Source organism: Mytilus edulis, chromosome 8 (assembly GCF_963676685.1).
Source record: "Mytilus edulis chromosome 8, xbMytEdul2.2, whole genome shotgun sequence".
Lineage (NCBI taxonomy): Eukaryota > Metazoa > Mollusca > Bivalvia > Mytilida > Mytilidae > Mytilus > Mytilus edulis.
The window spans coordinates 22,168,103-22,190,938 of NC_092351.1; the positions used below are offsets into that span (position 1 = coordinate 22,168,103).

The 22,836-nt window shown below is 32.3% G+C and overlaps 1 protein-coding gene and 1 long non-coding RNA gene across 2 annotated transcripts; one reads left to right on the top strand and one right to left on the bottom strand.

Moving 5' to 3' along the window:
• Positions 1 to 3,212: 3,212 nt before the first annotated feature.
• LOC139485077 (uncharacterized) lies at positions 3,213 to 4,443 on the top strand. The gene is made up of 2 exons (XR_011655249.1): positions 3,213 to 3,751; positions 4,290 to 4,443. It is a non-coding gene; the product is annotated as an uncharacterized lncRNA (long non-coding RNA).
• A 5,440-nt stretch (positions 4,444 to 9,883) lies between these two features.
• LOC139486938 (galactose-3-O-sulfotransferase 2-like) lies at positions 9,884 to 13,061 on the bottom strand. Its single transcript, XM_071271980.1, has 2 exons — positions 12,997 to 13,061; positions 9,884 to 11,696 (listed from the first exon to the last, which is right to left on the bottom strand). Exons 1-2 carry the CDS (start codon positions 13,035 to 13,037, stop codon positions 10,475 to 10,477), a joined length of 1,263 nt encoding a protein of 420 aa, XP_071128081.1. The 5' UTR covers positions 13,038 to 13,061; the 3' UTR covers positions 9,884 to 10,474.
• Between the last annotated feature and the right edge of the window lie 9,775 nt (positions 13,062 to 22,836).

Sequence of the window (22,836 nt, forward strand, 5' to 3'; positions counted from 1 at the left end):
CCGTTCCGCAAAGTACCAATTGCTCTGAGGAATTGGTATTTAACGGAAAAAACGGAAACAGACATCTTTAATGTAATTAAAGCAGTATGATAAAAAAAAATGTCTGACACCTCTTTTTGCATGAGTGGTATGTGTTTTAGATAGCATTTTCGACTTGATCAATAATAAAAAAATTAACACAAAGGCAGGTTACACAAAAAGTCTTTCTCCTTCCATCGGTAATTATATTTTAAAAAAGAGGCATTCAACAGCCCGTTCCGACGATGATTAGAGACAGTGATCAAGTTGAATCTGATTTAAACTTTTTAATTTATTTTTCCGTTCCGTTCCGTTCCGCAAAGTACCAATTGCTCTGAGGAATTGGTATTTAACGGAAAAAACGGAAACAGACATCTTTAATGTAATTAAAGCAGTATGATAACAAAAATTGTCTGACACCTCTTTTTGCATGAGTGGTATGTGTTTTAGATAGCATTTTCGACTTGATCAATAATACAAAATTTAACACAAAGGCAGGTTACACAAAAAGTCTTTCTCCTTCCATCGGTAATTATATTTTAAAAAAGAGGCCTTCAACAGCCCGTTCCGACGATGATTAGAGACAGTGATCAAGTTGAATCTGATTTAAACTTTTTAATTTATTTTTCCGTTCCGTTCCGTTCCGCAAAGTACCAATTGCTCTGAGGAATTGGTATTTAACGGAAAAAACGGAAACAGACATCTTTAATGTAATTAAAGCAGTATGATAAAAAAAAATGTCTGACACCTCTTTTTGCATGAGTGGTATGTGTTTTAGATAGCATTTTCGACTTGATCAATAATAAAAAATTAACACAAAGGCAGGTTACACAAAAAGTCTTTCTCCTTCCATCGGTAATTATATTTTAAAAAAGAGGCCTTCAACAGCCCGTTCCGACGATGATTAGAGACAGTGATCAAGTTGAATCTGATTTAAACTTTTTAATTTATTTTTCCGTTCCGTTCCGTTCCGCCAAGTACCAATTGCTCTGAGGAATTGGTATTTAACGGAAAAAACGGAAACAGACATCTTTAATGTAATTAAAGCAGTATGATAAAAAAAAATGTCTGACACCTCTTTTTGCATGAGTGGTATGTGTTTTAGATAGCATTTTCGACTTGATCAATAATAAAAAAATTAACACAAAGGCAGGTTACACAAAAAGTCTTTCTCCTTCCATCGGTAATTATATTTTAAAAAAGAGGCCTTCAACAGCCCGTTCCGACGATGATTAGAGACAGTGATCAAGTTGAATCTGATTTAAACTTTTAAATTTATTTTTCCGTTCCGTTCCGTTCCGCAAAGTACCAATTGCTCTGAGGAATTGGTATTTAACGGAATCAACGGAAACAGACATCTATAATGTAATAAAAGCAGTATGATAAAAAAAATGTCAGACCCTTCTTTTTTGAATGAGTGGTAAGTGTTTTAGATAGCATTTCGACTGGATCAATATTTAAATAAACAGCTGCGCCATGAGCGCATGATACGCCCGTCGTCTTGTGAAAAAACATTTTAATGTAAGTGCGGTTCTACCCACACATCAACCTATCTTAGAATGAAAATGACCTTTATTTTACACATGAGGAATGTCAGGGAATGAAACTGTACGTGTATTGCTTGGCCGCTCAAGTCCTCTTGATTTATAACGGATTAAGAAACAAATTGAAAACATGTAAGATTATTTGCAAAAGTAATTGCATACATTTAATTCACTGTCCGTGTCACTGCTAGTCATGATAGCCCTACGATACAAACATTTCACTAGATTTTTTCGGGACAAACTAACATGTAAATCAAAGAATTTCAAAGAAAACGTTGTCGGATAAGTCCGAAAATTAATAAGTGCGCTTAGACTAAGAATGTTTTAAGGGTTTTATCAAACGAAGTTATGGGAAAGAAAAGAACGAAAATAGAATGCTTTTTGATACACTCTTAAAAGGACCCTTAATGCATTCTTTGTGTAATCGTAAACTATGACTTACGAAGACTTTAAGAGAAGTTTCTTGTTACCGCGGGCCCCTGTATCATGAAAACCTATCTTAAAAGTTTCATTTAAGAGAAAACGCTTTACAAGAAGATTACGATGGTGATAAGAGAGTATCTGCAATCCCCTCGTGGGTTATCTTAACAATTTAACGGCTATCTTAGTATACACTTACGATAACTAGTTAAGATAGCCCTATTATCGACTTCGAAGTAACCGTCTTTGATTTCTAAGAGAATATTAGTATTTGCGGCAAAATCGGTATTAAAACTAAAGTCGTCTACTGTATGTGTTTAAAAGAATGCTAAAAATATACTATGATTCGTTTTTTGTTGCAGACTCTACATCCACTGTCAAGTAAAGCCCTGTTTAATGCTCCTTTCTGGCATAGATAATAAACGAATATTCAAGTTAATAAATTCTATTCTTCAAAAACACATCTACATGGAATGGTAACAATAAATCAAGAGAACAAATCAACTAACATATCATACAAATACGGAATGCAATCCGCAATACGAAAAACCCCATAACTGGTTAAGGCGAGATAACTCTCTTAAAAGGATGTTATCTTTACCAAACGTCTTGACCATACCAAACTGACATATAACACCTGTTCATTGATAATTTGTATTATTCTATGTATTTTTTGTGATTTTGTCCCATGTACATTTTACTTCATAACTCTTTATTAACATACTGTTTGTAGATTTTTTTTACTGATATGTAATAATACGTATCAGTATTACCACCGTAGGTATAGTGTCCGGTTGAGATCGGGTTTTTTCGAGAGCGTCCAGTTTTTTTTCGAGAGATTATGACTAAAAATGTAAACAAACAGACATGTTTTCCTGTAACACGTAAAATAAATGCTTAAACTAAATTTACTAGATCAAACAAGTTAAGTAAGTATTTGTGATGAAAGGATGTTGCCAACCATACATACTTTGCAGTTAAAAAAGTTTGATTTGGCCTAATAATGCTTTTATGCCAAAATATAGAAAAAAGCAATTTCTATACACATACCAATGCAAATTTCAAAGAGCATGCACACATGATGTCTTTATATCCTTACATTTACATATGCTATAACAAAAGTTTTAGTTATTGTAATTAAAAGGCAATTTTAAGGGTATATTCATTTCCATCTGTTCAAGTTTTTTCGAGAGCAGTTCGGGTTTTTTCGAGAACAGTTCAGGTTTTTCGAGAGATAAACCAATTTCTTACGGTTTAAAATGTGCTATTTAAGTACATTTGAGTTTAAAAACGAATGAAAAGTCATCGGTTCTTTCAAAGTTTATAACTAATGCATTACAGCAGTTTGATAATGTTGCATAAGCACATACATTTCATAAAAAAAACATAATTTATTTCTATATATTGTTGTATTGCATTATGAATTGCATGGACACCGGTATGCTTTATACCTATATTATTTGGATTAATCAAATCTACCTATGTCTATAGAAAAAAATGTTCACATCATGCATGATCACTGTATTCAAAGGACACTGGTTAACGTATGGTTAGATCAATCAAACATATTGCCATCCATGTTATTGAAATGACGGAACTAAGCTAGTGTACTGACTCGTCCGTAATTATTTCATGATGTTTCCGAAAGTTGACTTACATTTACTATCTTCTTTGTTACTTTCCCCTCTTTTGTAATTTCCCCTTATTTACATGCTCACGTTGATGATTCAGCATCATTTATTGATATATCTGCCAGATTCCGGCACAGTGTACGTTTATAGCATATTGACAATTTGAAGAACTGTTTATTGTAAACATATATAACATGTATTGTGTTTTGATGACGTATAAAACGTTGGATAAATGACAATGATGACAAATATGCCACTTCACCAGATTATTTGTTTTATTGTTTCACAACCGTTTGTTATTACTTGTAAACACACAGATACAACATTTACACTATAAAAATGTTCTATAAACATTCAAATACCCTTTTTGGTAATTTTTGTATGATTCATAGCACCCCCCTCATTTCGTTATTTTTAAAGTATGGAAAGCAATTCGTGTCATAATTTGCATACATAATGTTTGATACTTGTCGAGTTTTCAACACATTAAAAGCTAAACACACCAGTTTTGACTCACAGTTATGTTACAAACTTGATATATTGTTAATACTTGTATTTTTTTTATGTGAATGTATGGAACACAATTAGTGTCATAAGCCAACTTTGTATTTTTGTATGTTTTGGCAAATCTTTTTGATTGATAGGTTTTATATTGAGTTTTTATTTGTTCTTTCAGCTTTTTACCGTTTGATGTTCACGTTCAGTTTGGAGTTATACTTACCTGTCATCATTTGTAATCATTCATTGAACACCAGCATACCTTTGTTATTCATGCTACATTGTGTTAATAGAGTGGATTATATGACAATAAATAAAACGGTTATCTTTAATGAAGTCCATTATTTAATGCCCGCAAAGAATAGATGGGAGTCATTACAGCTAGCATGCTGATGTCCAGATAAACATATTGCATAGATCCAAATATACGTATATCGATATGGAATTTATGTGATTTAAAAAATCTACATTTTAGAGTGCCATGGATTTTAAGCTGAAACTATTCGTAATTTGAACAATCGTTTTGTGGGCACGGTCAAATTTGATTGATATTTAAGTACGCATTGCTTTTGCGCCAATTCTTAAAAGTTGTAGTTTTTCATTTGCGCCAAAAAATAAATATTGCTTCTGCGCCATTGTGCAGGTAAACTAATTAAAAAGTGAAAATATAGAAAATTTAAACAATATCTACGGACACACCAGCTGTCATCAGGAGATAGGAGAAGAAAAAAAAAACAGATTCAGTGGCGGATCCAGGGGGGTGGGGGTTCCGGGGGTGTGCACCCCCCCTTTATTTTTGCCGATCAATGCATTTGTATCGGGACATATGTTTTGCACCCCCCCTTTGCCCTGGGTTACCTGGGTTAGCACCCCCTCTTTCGAAAATTCCTGCATCCGCCCCTGCAGATTAAATACGGAATGCACCTCTAGAACCGAAATTTCCCGCTGATATTATAGTAAGACCTTTGCCTATAGGTTTTGTAACAGAACAGACTTTTAGTTTTTATAAATACTTTGATTAACAGCAGTTATTATTGTGGTTTTATGACTTTTAAGGAGTTACCATTTTTTATAGTGCTTTGATAAATCCGAAAATGTTTTAACAATTTGCAAACATTTTTTTTATTATAGTGTAAACCAGTGTTTAGTGCTCATATTTTTATGAAGATATATTTTAAACATATGTTTTAATATTTATGAGACCTTGTTTCTAATATAAAATTGAGAATGGAAATGGGGATCACTGTTTCTTATCATCTTCGGAAGGCCCCTTTTTTAATTTATAATTACCAATGGAAGTAGAAAGACCTTTTGTCTAACCTGTCTTTGTGTTATTTTTTATACGTCCGTCAATTTTGACGGGACGTATTATGGTATACAAATGTCCAGTGTCCGTCCGTCCGTCCGTCCGTCCGTCTGTCTGGTGTAAACATGTCGCACCGTAACTTGAGAACGACTTATCCAAATTTTTTGAAACTTAACATAGTTGTTTCTTATGATGGTCAAATGATCTGTATACTTTTTTGTGAAAATAAGATTACAACTTTTTGAGTTATGGCACTTTGTAACTAAAACAGGGGTGTGTTTTTTTCACATGTCGCACCGTATCTCAAAAACGATTCTTGATTATGGCTTAAAACTTCAAAGGCTTCTTAGTTATATTAATCTTAATATATCTGTATACTTTTTGGTGATGATTCAAAATGTCATTTTTGAGTTATTGAGTATTTTGTAAAAAAAAAAAGGGGGGTTTACATGTCGCACCATATCTCAAAAACGATTTATGATTATTGCTTAAAACTTTACACACTTCTTTGTTATATTAATCTAAAGATCTGTATACTTTTTGGTGATGATTCATTTTTATATTTTCGAGTTATTGAGATTTTGTAAAAAAAGAGGTTTTTTTTCACATGTTGCGCTGTATCTCTATTGCTTAAAACTTAACAGGCTAATGTTGCGTCGGGTTTCCAAATACATCTTGTACAATCTTCCTATTGAGCGGGAATAAGGAATGAGTCAGGATATACTAAGCATGACATCCTGTACAACCCTGTGTTATTCAAAAAAGATTTATGTTTTTTCACAAGACGACGGGCGTATCATGCGCTCATGGCGCAGCTGTTTATTTAAATATTGATCCAGTCGAAATGCTATCTAAAACACTTACCACTCATTCAAAAAAGAAGGGTCTGACTTGTTTTTATCATACTGCTTTTATTACATTATAGATGTCTGTTTCCGTTGATTCCGTTAAATACCAATTCCTCAGAGCAATTGGTACTTTGCGGAACGGAACGGAACGGAAAAATAAATTTAAAAGTTTAAATCAGATTCAACTTGATCACTGTCTCTAATCATCGTCGGAACGGGCTGTTGAAGGCCTCTTTTTTAAAATATAATTACCGATGGAAGGAGAAAGACTTTTTGTGTAACCTGCCTCTGTGTTAAATTTTTTATTATTGAGCAAGTCGAAAATGCTATCTAAAACACATACCACTCATGCAAAAAGAGTGTCAGACAATTTTTGTTATCATACTGCTTTTATTACATTAAAGATGTCTGTTTCCGTTTTTTCCGTTAAATACCAATTCCTCAGAGCAATTGGTACTTTGCGGAACGGAACGGAACGGAAAAATAAATTAAAAAGTTTAAATCAGATTCAACTTGATCACTGTCTCTAATCATCGTCGGAACGGGCTGTTGAAGGCCTCTTTTTTTAAATATAATTACCGATGGAAGGAGAAAGACTTTTTGTGTAACCTGCCTTTGTGTTAAATTTTGTATTATTGATCAAGTCGAAAATGCTATCTAAAACACATACCACTCATGCAAAAAGAGGTGTCAGACAATTTTTGTTATCATACTGCTTTAATTACATTAAAGATGTCTTTTTCCGTTTTTTCCGTTAAATACCAATTCCTCAGAGCAATTGGTACTTTGCGGAACGGAACGGAACGGAAAAATAAATTAAAAAGTTTAAATCAGATTCAACTTGATCACTGTCTCTAATCATCGTCGGAACGGACTGTTGAAGGCCTCTTTTTTAAAATATAATTACCGATGGAAGGAGAAAGACTTTTTGTGTAACCTGCCTTTGTGTTAAATTTTGTATTATTGATCAAGTCGAAAATGCTATCTAAAACACATACCACTCATGCAAAAAGAGGTGTCAGACAATTTTTGTTATCATACTGCTTTAATTACATTAAAGATGTCTGTTTCCGTTTTTTCCGTTAAATACCAATTCCTCAGAGCAATTGGTACTTTGCGAAACGGAACGGAACGGAAAAATAAATTAAAAAGTTTAAATCAGATTCAACTTGATCACTGTCTCTAATCATCGTCGGAACGGGCTGTTGAAGGCCTCTTTTTTAAAATATAATTACCGATGGAAGGAGAAAGACTTTTTGTGTAACCTGCCTCTGTGTTAAATTTTTTATTATTGATCAAGTCGAAAATGCTATCTAAAACACATACCACTCATGCAAAAAGAGTGTCAGAAAATTTTTGTTATCATACTGCTTTTATTACATTAAAGATGTCTGTTTCCGTTTTTTCCGTTAAATACCAATTCCTCAGAGCAATTGGTACTTTGCGGAACGGAACGGAACGGAAAAATAAATTAAAAGATTTAATAAAGATTCAACTTGATCACTGTCTCTAATCATCGTCGGAACGGGCTGTTGAAGGCCTCTTTTTTAAAATATAATTACCGATGGAAGGCGAAAGACTTTTTGTGTAACCTGTCTTTGTGTTAAATTTTTTATTATTGATCAAGTCGAAAATGCTATCTAAAACACATACCACTCATGCAAAAAGAGGTGTCAGACAATTTTTGTTATCATACAGTTTTAATTACATTAAAGATGTCTGTTTCCGTTTTTTCCGTTAAATACCAATTCCTCAGAGCAATTGGTACTTTGCGGAACGGAACGGAACGGAAAAATAAATTAATAAGTTTAAATCAGATTCAACTTGATCACTGTCTCTAATCAAGGACGACGTGAGGTCAGTCTAGATATCATAATGCATGACTTGCAAATGCGTTAATTTCATGATAATTTATCAGGACAATCCGACATATTCATCTACAGAGTATTTCCCGATGTTATACATTATTACACATTTCACCTGTGAAGATGAGATTTAGTATACATTTGTGTTATTTGTATATGGAAAACCGTAAAACACAGAAATTTTAAAGTTTGTTTTGTTTTAAAGATTTTTCGAAATTTTGATAAATGCCCCCTTTGGATACCTTAAATGAAATTCTTTTCCGTTCCGTTCCGTTCCGTTCCGTTCCGTAAAGTACCAATAGCCGTTGAAACCTTCTGGTGTTATGGGCAATACACTAGTCAAGCATCTAGGTTGTAGTTCAATCTATTATCCACTTACATGTATACTTGAACAGAACAGTCAAATAACCCGGGGGGGAACAGTAAATACGGAGTTGGACACCTACTGTATGGCATGGTATATAAAAGTAACAATATCAAAATCTGTCAATTTTACTAATCAAAAATTAAATATATTTAAATTTAACTGATAAGTACATAAACAGAATTGTTTTGACATCAGTCTACATAGTAGACAATTACATTCATTTTTCTAACAGAACAATCATACAGTTCATCTACATTGTAGATAAAAAAAAATCCCTATCAGTATATAAAGCATATATAATTAGTTTTTGTAAATACCTTATTGTTTTAAAATTCAGAATGATATTGAACAATATTAAGAAATTCAGAATGATATTGATTAATATTAAAATTCAGAATGATGTTGATTAATATTAAAATTCAGAATTTACTTTAAAATACATGTATTAAGAAAGTTTAATAAAGACGGCGTGCACAAAGCTGAGTCCACAAACGTAACGTCTTCAAAGTACTAAAATCATTTACGACGTCGGCATTTTCCCCCAGAAAACCAGCGCGTAACAAAAAAACTGGACACTTAGTTTACCACATAACTTCAAATATTTACGTTCAACATATTTCTTTTTTCTTTCGAACAAAAAAGTGCAGCTAATGCACATTCTGGAAATATAGATAAATATGTGCTCAGAGCAGAGAAATTGAAATGATTAGCGACTATGTCGTGGACCCCTTTCAGAAAATAGCGTTCAAAACGTCATTTCTTTAGATTGTAACATAATAGCTGGACATTAAAAAAAATCAGGTGTTCAGTCTGGACTACCGAATCATTCATATTTTTCAGATAATTTTAAACCTCTGGTTATGCACATTTGGAATAGCAAGTTATTTTGAAAATAAAAAGATTGCAATTACATATTTTTCTTACCGATTCTTCCATTTCGATTATTAGTCCTTCCAAATTACTACTTCTTACACATAACGAAGATCATTCCAGACTTATCTACCATGATCTTTTTTGATTTTTTTTGCCATGAATTTAGTGTGATGTCCGAATCCGAATCCGAACAGTTCTATTATACGAAAATGCAGGAAAATATGTTGAATTTGTATAGGTTTTAGGTCAAAAACTCTTATTTATGCTTATTTAATGTTACAAGTTACACCGTATTTTTTGCCGTTTTCTATATGTCTGTTTCATCGTTTATAGATTAAATTTTAATTTACCTTACTAGTAATGTGGATTTTAATGGCATGCATTCATCATTTATCTCATAAAAAATTTCTTATTCTTATTCTTATTCAGAAATATTTTAAAAACGGTTGTATAAAACTTGTTAAAACGCGCATTTTACAGTTGCCGTCAACTTTGTGCACGCCGTTTAGTATTCGGTGAGTTATAGTGGAAAAACATCACAACAACCGCAGACATTTATCTTTAAAAAAGAAATGCATACCTTAATGCTTTAAATCAAGTATATGGATATTTGTAAGAAACAAGTGCCTGTGACAACAACACAAATAAGCATTTAACTTAACATTGAAGTGTCCTTATATTCGTATACGTAATCGGTGAGTTTAATATATCGTCTTGTTTTCACGGCAAGTGCCGAAGTCATCCTACTTTTGTCATCCGTCGGCCTTGTGCCTTGCGTTTCAAATTTTAAACACATTTTGATTGTGACTCTTGTTTTGTTTTATAAATCAAGTTCGATTGCGATATCTGCTGTTGGAAGACTAGTAGATCTCACATGCAAATGAGCGTTTAAGCAATCGGCATCATTGAAAAACATAAAATCCATTATACCGTATGATAATATCCCTTTGATTATTTTCTTGCTTTGCTTTTAGGATATCAAAGTCTACCGGTTGAATAAACATCATTGCGCAGTATTACAGCAGTTTGTGGTTTCCTTTGCACCATATATATTCAAACAATCGATAATTTTTCAAACTGTATCTCGTCTAAGTTAAATTTTGTTTACCTTTCCCAAATTTGGTTTTTTTGTACTAAGGTTTGTTTTGCTTTCTTTATCATTTTTCTCAGCACATCCAGTTCCGATGTCACTAATTGGTCACAGAATTGACGAGTCAATACAAACTCAGAGTTCCATTCGGATTTTTCTATTATGCAGGAACGTTTTTTAGTATTTCTGCAAAATTTGTGCACACTAGCTATAATTTTCTTAAAATGTCGTACTTCAGTATGAAAAGAATCATTCTGTTGAATTATTTGATTTTCGAGACGTGTTTTGAAGAAGTGGTACAGTAAATTATCAGCATTGTTCAGATTTCTGACAATATCTATGTCTTCTCTTGTCAGATTTGGTTTGACGTTATTCCGCCATACCCCTTTGTTAACCGGTTGATATAATATGTCTTGTATATCCCAGCATAAATATCTTCTCATCAAAACCAGAGATTCGTCGAAAAGTTCGGCTATGATTACAAGTTTGAAATCCTTATCAAGTTCCCGGATGTATTCTAGAACAAACGAAGTATTTGATGTTTTCGATTTGGGAATACCGAAATCATACGACATGCCATTTGTGAAAGACCGCCCTATAGCATACTGCTGATAAATCTTTTTCACTATAAACTCGTGTAAACGCAAACTCCGTTTTACATTTGGAAATTTCCTCATAACAAGTCTATTAAAGCTAAAGTGATAAAACGCAGACTTGAACACTGATAATGGATCACGAAGTATTCCGATGCGAACTGTGTCATTCGGCATAATCTTTTCAAAATCTTGTTTATTATAAATTGCATGGTTGCAAAGAATGTTATAAGACATATTTTTCGGTAATTGAAGTACTGTTTCTTTCAACTTTAGATATTTAGATGAAAGATAATTAAACATAGAGCCGTTGTCTCGCTTTGGAAGAACCATATTTAAATTATTGGCTTGCACAAATCTTGTAAAAATTCCCCATGCTGTTGTACTTCCTGTTTTGTGAACTTTTACGAATATCACATTTCTTTGTTTTTTGCACGTATTCTTTGTCATTTCATTCGGCATATCATCTGTGTACGATTTTCTAACAAAATATCGATCTGGTATTGCTTTAAAAGCTTTTGATGTCATTGCCCTCTTTTCTAATCCGTCCAAATTATGAGATGTCCACTGTAATTTCGAGTTGACATTTATATTTGATTTATGTATTATAACAAAAATCACAATTACGAATAATCCGATTATCCTGAAATGTAAAAAAATATATTTTAAAAAACATATGTTTAAAATCGAGTGCATTATCCATTAGAACAAAATAAGTAATGAAGCTTTCAAATGTAACAACTTATGTGTATGTTGTTACAGAAAAGACGGATAAAGATCTTAAGCTATTATCATTAATATTAAAATTAATAATACCAATTGTAGGTTAAGATGACCTTCTTTTACATGAAACTTCGTTAATATGCAAGATTGTATTTTTCTATAACCTGCTGTTGCATAGATCTGGACCATAGCATACAATTAAGTTAGCCTCATTCATGAAACATTAAGGTCAAGTTCAGACAATTTTAACATAATCAAGAACATTTTACATATAAAAACTATCAATGAAATTATAAAATAATACCTGAAATATGTTACCTCTTAAACTGACAAAATTATTGAGTATTGTCATATGAAAACTAATAATTTTCAGATTTATATTTATCTAGCTATATCGTCGTTGTGTATCGCTTCATTTAAGTCGATTTATATCGAGATATTTTAGTCGATTAATATGGATCATACCAGTCTATAAAACTCTATATATATATCGAGTTACTTCAGTTGTGAATGTGTATCAATTAGTCGATTATTTGTGTTCTGCGATATAATTTGGGGTAAAGGGGATTCGTATTGACTATGAATATATTCATTGTGATTGTTTTTGAATTCCCAGTCTTTGTAAGAAGATTTTCAAAACATGGTTGAAACAAACCCACTGACATAACCATCCTATTTTGAAGTACATTTCAAACAAATTATATGTTTAAATACCAGAACAGAAAAAAGAAACGAATGCAGGACAATAAGTGTTCATACATATATCAATTATACATATAAGTTATGCGTTAGTGTGTTAAAATAGATAATATAAATTTACGGACTCCAAATTACAACGCTGTAAAAATTGGGATGTGAGCCGGATCCCTATGTATAAATAACGATTCTGTAGATACAGCCAAATACCCAAACCATACATGTGTTTTTATGAAGATATATGTAATTTGTGATATCAAAATGTTGGACTTCAAAATTTACCAGTTGTTAAAGATCACGTTCCTCGAAAGGAAAAACGTCACAACAGACACGGGCATATCATATATCTATATAACAAACGATTTGGAAGATATAAAAACATTTGGAAAAAACGTCCAAATCATTGTGCCCGCCAATCGACAATGTCTTTTTTCAAACCTCAACCAGGAGCGCCACAGGTTTTGCAAGGCGAATCTTAACATTTTGAAGATAAAATAATTACTAAAAATAGACAATTTACTTACTTCCATGCTGATAGCATTTTTTTCCAGTACACTAAAAGCATTCTGCAGTCATTTGTAAAATGAACTTTTTTCACTTTTCATCTGTTACCATATTAAATAAGATTTTCTTTAGTTATTTATTTGCCGACGTAATTACAGTTTTATTAGAGTTATTCTTATTTATGCATTATTTACACACTTGTAATGGTTATCAGGCTAAACTGACAGTATAACGACCTACCACTATTAATAAAGATGTATTTAGTCAATATATATAGCTGGACAATATGTCACAAAGTTGTATTGATGCGGACCAATGATGTGATGAAGTTTTATATATAATGAATCAATGTCAACAACTCGAAAAAAAGGGATTTTTTTCTCGAAAAATATGCGATGAATCATCTAGTCTCGATCCGTATTCGCCGTTTTAAAGGTTATATTCTTCTTGAAATATCGCTATCTTTCCTGATGGAACTTTAACATGAATTCCGAAGTATTTTGCACAGCTTTTAACTTTTCGAAGTTATACAATTTGTTAGTATTCTTGCTTTTACCACCTTAGTCTGCAGAATGTTAAACTACTGTGTACTTCCCAGTGTACGTATACTTATGATCAGTGTACGTACTTATGATCATGCAGTGTACTTACTTATTATTAGTGTATATCAAAAAGAAGATGTGGTATGATTGCCAATGAGACAACGCTCCACAAGAGACAAAAATGACACAGAAATTTTAAAACAACTGTAGGTCACCGTACGGCCTTTAACAAACAGCAAAGCCCATACCGCGTAGTCCGCTATAAAAGGCCCCTAAATGACAATGTAAAACAATTTAAACGAGAAAACTAACGGCCTAATTTATATTAAAAAAAATGAACAAAAAACAAATATGTAACACATAAACAAACGACAACCACTGACTTGGAACAGGCGCATACATACATAATGAGGCGGGGTTAAACATGTTAGCGGGATCCTAACCCTCCTCCTAACCTGGGACAGTGGTATAACAGTACAATATAAGAACGAACTAATTTTAAAAATTATTTGAAAAAGGCTTAACTCATCAGATGGACAAAAATACAAGAGGACGTGGCCGGGTATTTGTACATCCCAACAACAAAAAGACACTATGCTGGCCACATCCAAGGTATGCATGGATCAAGAAGTAGAATGTCGTCTAGGAAAAGGTATTTCCTATATTTAATGGCATTAAGGGTTGTTTGAAAATAAATTGACACAAGAGGGCTCTGACGCAATTGATGTAAACAAGTAGAGATTTAAATATATCGAAAGAGTAATATTGATATTGAAAAATGATGGATTATGAAGTGAGTGTAGCTACATGTTAGAAATACAAACCAATTTCTGTTTGTTTTCTTCAAATATGAGAGTTAGGGCAGTGCGTATGGAGAATTTATGAAGCTATTTAAAGCTATGTAGTGAAATAGACTGAATAAAAAGGAAAGAAATATTAGTAATCGTTAATGCGATTGCAACTGAACTGCACATGTTTACTGCAATGTATATCTAGAGGTCATTGTATTAGGGCATTTCAACTATTGACCATCGGTCACAAATACCAAATACAAAATCTCATTGGGCGATTCATTGACATTTTCATGATGCAAATTAAGATAAGCAGCAATGTAACCTTATATGTTGTAAATTTTATTTCAGTTGAGGTCATTAACAAGTTCATTAAAAGGAATACATCATATGCATAACGGAACATAAATTTGAAGAATTATGCTGGGTTTTATTCTCATTCTTCTCATATAATTAAAAAGGCCCATGTCCCTGTTTGAAAATAAATTAATAGAGGTGGGATTGTGGTTATGAAACTGCAATAACATTAAACAAACAATATCAATAGACTTAATGAGGACAATTTACAGTGAGCATCAAAGACAAGTGTATATACAATATATCACGTTTTCGGTCGTCCAAAACTTATAAAATTTGTGAATACTAGTACATTAATCGGGGTTTTTGTCTATATCTTAACCAGTTCATATATAATTTAGTCTTAATAGCATTCCTCTAACTAGAAATATCTGATTTAATAATGGCTACTTAGAAACCCCCTTCAAATTAACTTTGTAATAAGGTATGGTCAAGAGTCGTGAAATTGTGTTTACACAGTAACAAATAAATGTTTACATTTTGCATTATATTCCTATTAATTAAAAATGAATGTTAAAGGTTTGCAGCTGATGGCACAAATACAACATTACTACACTTGTAAAACTAAAGATATTGCCTTCATCTTTTCTTTGCTGATGATTGGACCAAAGTTTACCGATATTTGCTTTCAGATTAGAAGTGAAAAGATTATTCATAGGCTGAAGTTAATTAGCATTTTTCTGCTCTTTTGGTACTTTAAATTTACAAAACACTATGATCGGACTACAGATCGAATGTATTTGTACGACTAACTTCGTGATGTTTTCTTTGGTTATTAATATGCATTTGTGACTCGCTTAACTTGTTAGTTAAAACAGAGACATATAAGTGAGAGACATATAAGTGGTTAAAACTCGTGGAAGAAGAAGATATGTTAACGTATTTAAAACGTGATATATGACATTCGTATGTTTATTATAGCACATACAACCCCAACAGGTTATGCATGATCTATAGCTATATAAAAATATGTCTTCACAAAAACGTAGGGCCATTTCTAAAATTACAATTCTTACACATAGTTGATTGACTGCTTCTTGCTTAACGTCCAATGGCAGTTGTGTCATGCAGTATCCAGGACGGGAACACATTAATTAACAATTTATACAATATGTAGGAAAGTTGAGTCTAGACAAGGGAGTTGTTTTAGACAACCACTAGAAATAGATTTGATAGAAAAGAAATAAATCTTGGATCTTTCTTTACTTTAGAATCTTAAAAAAGAACTATGATTAAGCTATATATAGTGACAATACCTAACAAAATGTAAAGACGTTAAGCACGATATTGCGTCTCAAATGGTAACGTCAATTTCTTTCGTTTTACGGCGATTAATGATTATTTGGGATAAGTTTTTTTTATTTTGCTTGTAATTTTTGTTTTGCATATCAATATGGATACTTCTTAATGATTAGTTGTACTGAATATGCATGAAATATTTCCCACTGAAAGTAACGTAAGCAACAAACAACAAAATATATCGTATTTGGGTAATGCATAAATCTATATGAAATGAGAAGATATATACGGTATGATGAGTGCCAATGAGACAACTCTCTACCAGAGACCAATTGACATAAAACTTAATAAAATGCAATGTTTCCCCATTTAGATCCGAAAAGGAGGAAGATATATATTTTGCTTTACTATAAAAAGTTTGTCGGGAATTACAAGTTAAAAGGGTCTTGCTGATAAAATTCAATTTACTAATAGCGATACAATTAGATTAAAAAATGAAACGATTGTCAGAAATAAAAGGTTATTTATAATTCATCTCATATACATTATTTACAAGCTTTGTATGATGTGGAGAGGTGTATATAGCCAAATGGCCCGCTTGAGGCCCAATTTCATTTTTACTTTCAAGTTCTTTACATATGAATCTTATTGCAGAGAAATTTAAAAAAAAATCGAATTTTTACGCTTCCCAAATTTGAAAAAGAGGATTTTTGTATCCTCTCGTGATACTAACTTTTTCACAACTTAAGAACCTCATCTAAACGAACAACCCCAGTCATCGGATTTTTTTTTAATACTTTGTGGTCCTATTGATAGTATCTGACCATCAAGAAAATTCTGTCTCAGGAAATATACAGGAGGCGATCCACCATAAATAGCGTACCCCGAATAGACAATTAACGTTGGAAACGTATGAAAATCGTCCAGTGGACAAACTTGCAAGACATTTCATTTCTTTGAAAACGAAGTCGTTTTGACTACGCAAATTATTAAAAACTATGTAGCTGTTTTGCAAAGTTAAAGCACAATTACGGAAAAGCACTATGTAGCATGCAACTAATATAATTTTTCAATGAATAGCGTCGCAAATGCCAATTTATTTGTAAAAAGCGGCAAAATCCGACATTGGACATCTTGCAAGACATTTGCCAGAAGCCGTTGCATTTTTATATGAAGTGTGAGTGCTGCAAAAATTCGATTCTGATATGGTCTGTGTATGTACAGTTGAAAGCATAATTTTCACAAACGAAATATCATATAATCTTATATTTTAAAACCTATAAATTTTGATAACTTAACATTTTCCAAAATCTGACCATAATGACCACTATTTGTTTTTACCAAAAAATAGCGTTGATCGTTACAGGAACGCATATTCAGTAATATTGTAATACTTTATATATAAAGCATATCATTCATTTGAATTTTCGTGGATATAACACTGTTTTGAAGAACACAAACACCCCTGCTAAAGTTATTATGCGTATAGTCTGTTACGTCTGACACGCATATTTTTGACGTTTTGTCAATATGTTGTCCTTATTTTAGACTATAGTAAAGTATGATAAAACAATTTGCACTTTTTTTCGAAATAGTATTTACCTGTCTAGTCTATGGATATAAGTTTTATATATCTTAACTGTTATGATTTTATAGAAAAGCTGTTTATTAGTGTGGACTTGTTGAATACACAGTATTGACGCAATAACGTGCGTAACGTCAAAAGAAAACTAAACACATTGCAAACCTATAGTTTCAAGTATGAGTTGTAATTGATTCGAAATAAATATCAATAGGAAAATCACACTTAAAACGTCACTTGACCACTGGCAATTTCAAAATTACTAAGGGCAGCACTCACTGTTACAAGATGAAAAAAATTTAATGCTTGCACAGCACCATGGCCACCACAAAATAATCTTCTGTGGTATAAAAATGTCTGCATAGAGAAATCAAAACATCAACATAAAAATTTATTCAACTAACTATATAAAAAGATATGAATAGTCCATTATTATTTTATTTAGCGTATTTAATTTCATGACATATCGGGTAACAGAAGAAGGGTAACAGTACATGTTGTTTCATTTCCACTCACCCGTTAATTCGATTAACCTCTCTGCGTGCTTATGGCCTATGGAGGTAGAGGTTTTACTATCCATGACTTTTGAATTTCTTCTCAGTTTTAGTTATATTTCGTTTCGGGTACATTCGTTTTTACAGAGAGTACAGTTGATAGACGTAAGTAGAAAATGCATTTACAATCATGGTATATCTTATATATATTGAATTTCATCAAAATAATACTTGACACTGTGTATATGCTTTTACGTTAGGACGTGAAGAGCTGAATCTGCACTGTACATTTTAAAATAGGATCGTGAAAAACAACAAATCAGGTACGAATAATTAAGTGCACTGTCTTTACTGAATATATTGTTTATAATAATTTGTGAATGGTTATAAATAACGCCAGAATATATAATAATGTGTTTAATTCAAAACAATTAGTAGTATAATTATAAGTCAATAAAGCCATCATGAGATGTACTCTTGTTCAATAGCAGGATCTGCTTTGCCTTACACTTCCGAAGCACGTGAGATCACCGTGGCCCAGTTCTTTGTTGGGTTCGACGTGTCTTTCGTTTTTCTATGTGGGGTTTTGATAGGTTCTGATTGGTTTGACGAGACTGTTATTTGTCTTTTCTTCTCTCAACTTTTTATTGTCATAGTATCATCGGGGTTTTTTAAACTTTTAATTTTGAATTATGTCTTTGGTATCTTCTGTCTCTTTGATTGATGAATCTAATTTCTATATGTTTAAGCATAACATTGTATTTTCACTTATATTTGAAAGCCTGTTTGGGTCAGCAATCTGATAAACCACTACAGGACATGCAGCCAGAAAGCCCTACGTTTATATGTATCAAATCGGTGTATATTTACCCTTCAAATAAGAACTTGCCAAAGTGTACCAAATGACTATTGGTAGATATGTTTCCTTTTATAGTTTTTTATACTCGTTATATATTAACTTCTAAAGTTCTGGTCTATACCTTGTCTGTCTTACCTTAGACTATTTCACACGTCGCTATCATATTTTAGTTTATATGTGCATATGAAAAATTGAATCCATAATGCTGGAGCACACTGGACCGTAGCTGAATTGACCATTCTGTTTAGGTCTCTAATGGTCATTTAGCTGCTTACGTTTCTACGTGGCTTTCCTGATCAAGTTTAATTCAGAAAAACGTTTCGAGCACACAAAATAATATAAGTTGTTATTTTCATTTAGTAAATAGCAAAGGGACAGCAATTACTGCCTCCCGACTTGTACCAAAGAAAACTTGCGGTCTTCGTTGTTATCTTAAATAATATTAAAAGTGGAAAGATAATATAATAATGAAAACAACGCTTTCTGTAATGCTTCCAAATCGTCTTTTTTATTTACCTACATCAGAAACGCTTAAAATCTTAAATTTGAAAGCCAAAGATGTAAAAGAACTGCAGCAGCGGAAGAACTATGTGACCAAAAAAGACCTACAAATGATAAACAAATCCGGCAAATTTTACAATAGTTATCAAAGGTACCAGGATTATAATTTTGTACGCCAGACAAGTTAGGTTAATTGAACACCGAATACTTTAAGTTTTAATGATGAAACTATCTCCGTTTTCAAAGTAACAACTTTTTTCAAGGTTTGACCACTGTGCATTGTTCGGATTTTAACCTTAAAAATTTACTTGATTGAAATGCAAAATGAAACAAAACTATTGAATTTCTAATCTGTCTTTTGATGAAGTTTGTATGGAATGTGATCGGCATGTTTCATGCTGTCTCTATCACCTGTACGACTATTCAACCTCTCACAATGCTTGTTTCTGCTACAACGCTTTTTATTGGTTTTCTATTGAGTGCTACTTAGGAGTTTAGCATAAAATAAATTCTGTGTGAAATTTGGGTATCATTAAATTAACATTTATGGAGACTGTATCAACGTTAGGAAGTGTGCATGTATGGAATTATAATAAGAGTGTACAGGTATGTTAGACTGGGTGTGTTCTAAATACTAACTTGATCTTTTAAAAAAAATCCAATTGTCTGTTTTTTATCTATTATAATGTTATATTCACCTACATTCCAAAATATTTTTATAGAACTTTGCCATTTAATAGCAAACATATAGCTCAGACCACTCACTACCTTTAGTCAGAGAGGTCCGAAATGATAGTGAATTTTGTGTGCATTTGTTTGTGTTTTCCCAATCAGGAGGAGGGGGTATAAAACAAAACTTCATCAACTTTTACTCAAAATATCGACAAACGTATGTGAAGGGACAACAATGAACCCCTGTGGTTGCAAGACGGGTCCGGAATACCTTCCAATTGAGCTAGGTCTATGGTTCGGAACTTTGCCATTCAAAGTTGCCCCTTGAGGATCGACTTATAGGTGAGGTTTAGGATCAGATGTTCGGACTCCCTTTTTCCCCTTCAATACGAGGTAAAATATTTTGCCCCATAACACGCAATTTCTTTTCAGATAAGACTTCAATAGCTCATAAAAAGTCATTTACCAAAAATCGAAATTTCTGGCATCAATTCAACACATTTAATTGGATTGGGCGTACATCAGTTGTTGTTATATAAAAATAAGAAAGATTTGGTATAAAAAAAATAGACAAATGTCTACTCAAGACCAAATGACACAGAAATTAGCAACTATAAAACACAGAACCGACCTTTAACAATGAGCAAAATCTATACAGCATAGTAAGCTATAAAAGAAACGAAATTAATGCATCAAAAGTTAAGACAAGGAAAACAAATTTAGTCAAGAATTAATATGATAACCCATGCAGTAAGTCAGATTTCATACTTAACAAGTCTACTGGTTTTAATTTATAAAAGTATTCTAAAGGAGGAGGTGGTAAACTGGTAAATGCAAGTATGTTCTTTCTGTTTCTATCTCTGTACAATTGTACTTTGGTTTACGAGAATGAAGATATATATATATGTTTAAATTACAACGTTAACTCTGCGTTGAATTAAGTATTATTGATAATTAATTCTTTTAAAATAAACACTTGACTCGAGATTCATTTAAGATCTTTTGTTTTTTATCTGACATGCCAATCATAGCAGATATTCAAATTATATTAATTATTAATGTATTTATCTAAATAAAGACCAAATTTGTACAACAAGATACCATTTATTTCAGCTTAATAATTAAAATAAAATAAGGGTGACACGGAAAAAACAATAACAATAACATACAATAAAATATATGTAATGTTCAACATGTCTGCTCTTTTTAAAAAACAAAAAGGCTTTGTTATGAAAGAAAAATCCGATTAAATTTTTTTTCACGACTATAAATGTTTGTGTTTTGTCTAAAGGAATGATTATCATTTTTTTCTACATGTGTATTGGCGTTTTACCCCTTGTCCTATTCTTGATTGTTTACAAATATTCGAGACCAGAATTGTTTGAATTAGATTTGGTACAACCCTTTATCAACAATAAACATTGTGTATCGCCCCCACCCCAGTTCTTTATTCGCCTTTTTAAAGTCAAAACCTTCAATCCTTTTGGTTGTTATTTCACGCTGACTGTGATAATATTGTAATTACCATAATCCAGGCCGCTTGTGATTTCTTTTGAATTGTTTCACGGTTTTTTCCATGCTCGGGCCATTTGTATTACCATAATTATTGCCTTGTTGTTTCTTTTGAATTGATACAATGCCGGAGTAATTTGTAGCTTACTATAATTACGGTTTGGGTTTTACTCATTGTTGATGAACCACGGACGTCTATATTTGTTTTACGCATTCTCGTACTCTGGTCTCTAGTTTATAATTGTTTTATTGACAACTTAATCACATCTATATTATTTTTATAAAGTATAAGAGGGTGTGTATATACCATGTATACTAGTAAATAAGAAAATGCAACATTTAGATCGAGTCAATTTGACTTGGTTCATAAATGTTTCATGCTTTTTATATAGATTAGACCGTAGGTTATCCCGTTTCAATGGTTTTATATAGATTATGTCGTTATTTTTCTCGTTTGAATTGTTTTACAATGCCGTTTCGGGGCCTTTTTAACGCGGACTATGCGGTATGGGCTTTGCTCATTGTTGAAGGCCGTACGCTGACCTATACAGTTGTTAATTTCTGTGTCATTTGGTCTCTTGTGGAGAGTTGTTTCTTTGGAAATCCTACCACATCTTTTTTTATATTTACACTAGACTAAGTAATTGTTGGGGCCCTTTATAGCTTCTTGTTCGGTGTGAGACAAGGCTACGAGTTTAAGACCATACTTTGACCTATAATGGTTTACTTTTATAAATTGTGACTTGGATAGAGAGTTGTCGCATTAGCAGTCATACCAGACCTTCTCATACATATATAAGGTATATGTATAGGTATTTTAAAGAGTGAGTATTCGAAAGATGTGAGATTTGTAGCTGCACTGGTTAACATACATGCATATGTTTCATGTTGCATTGGAAAGTAATATGAACATTGCCACCGTAATACTGTGTCTCTTTTTCAATCATGTTATGTTGTCTTAGTCTTACACATCCTCCTCATTTTTAATTATTTAGTCATAGTTTCACATTGATATAATTCGATATTGAAAAACCGCTCTTCTTCAAAATAAGGATTTATAAAAAATGTGTACTTCTTCAAAATAAGGATTTATAAAAAATGTGTACTTCTTCAAAATAAGGATTTATAAAAAATGTGTACTTCTTCAAAATAAATTAAAGACGCAAGAAAGGGAACATTTTTTCTTGGTCAATAGTTTACTTCTGGCGTCATGGTCAGTTGTTGCAGGCATATGACCTCAAACATATATTATATTTTCTGTTTCATTCTAGTTCCGAGCCCCTCTACATAGTTTTCATGGTTAAGGCTTAC

What these genes read in the sequence shown, in the direction of transcription:
- LOC139486938 (XM_071271980.1), bottom strand. Translation starts at nt 13,037, where the DNA reads ATGCTTTTAGTGTACTGGAAAAAAATGCTATCAGCATGGAA. An exon ending in AAAATGCTATCAGCATGGAA is followed by an intron (nt 11,697 to 12,996) that starts GTAAGTAAATTG and finishes TTTACATTTCAG; the next exon opens with GATAATCGGATTATTCGTAA.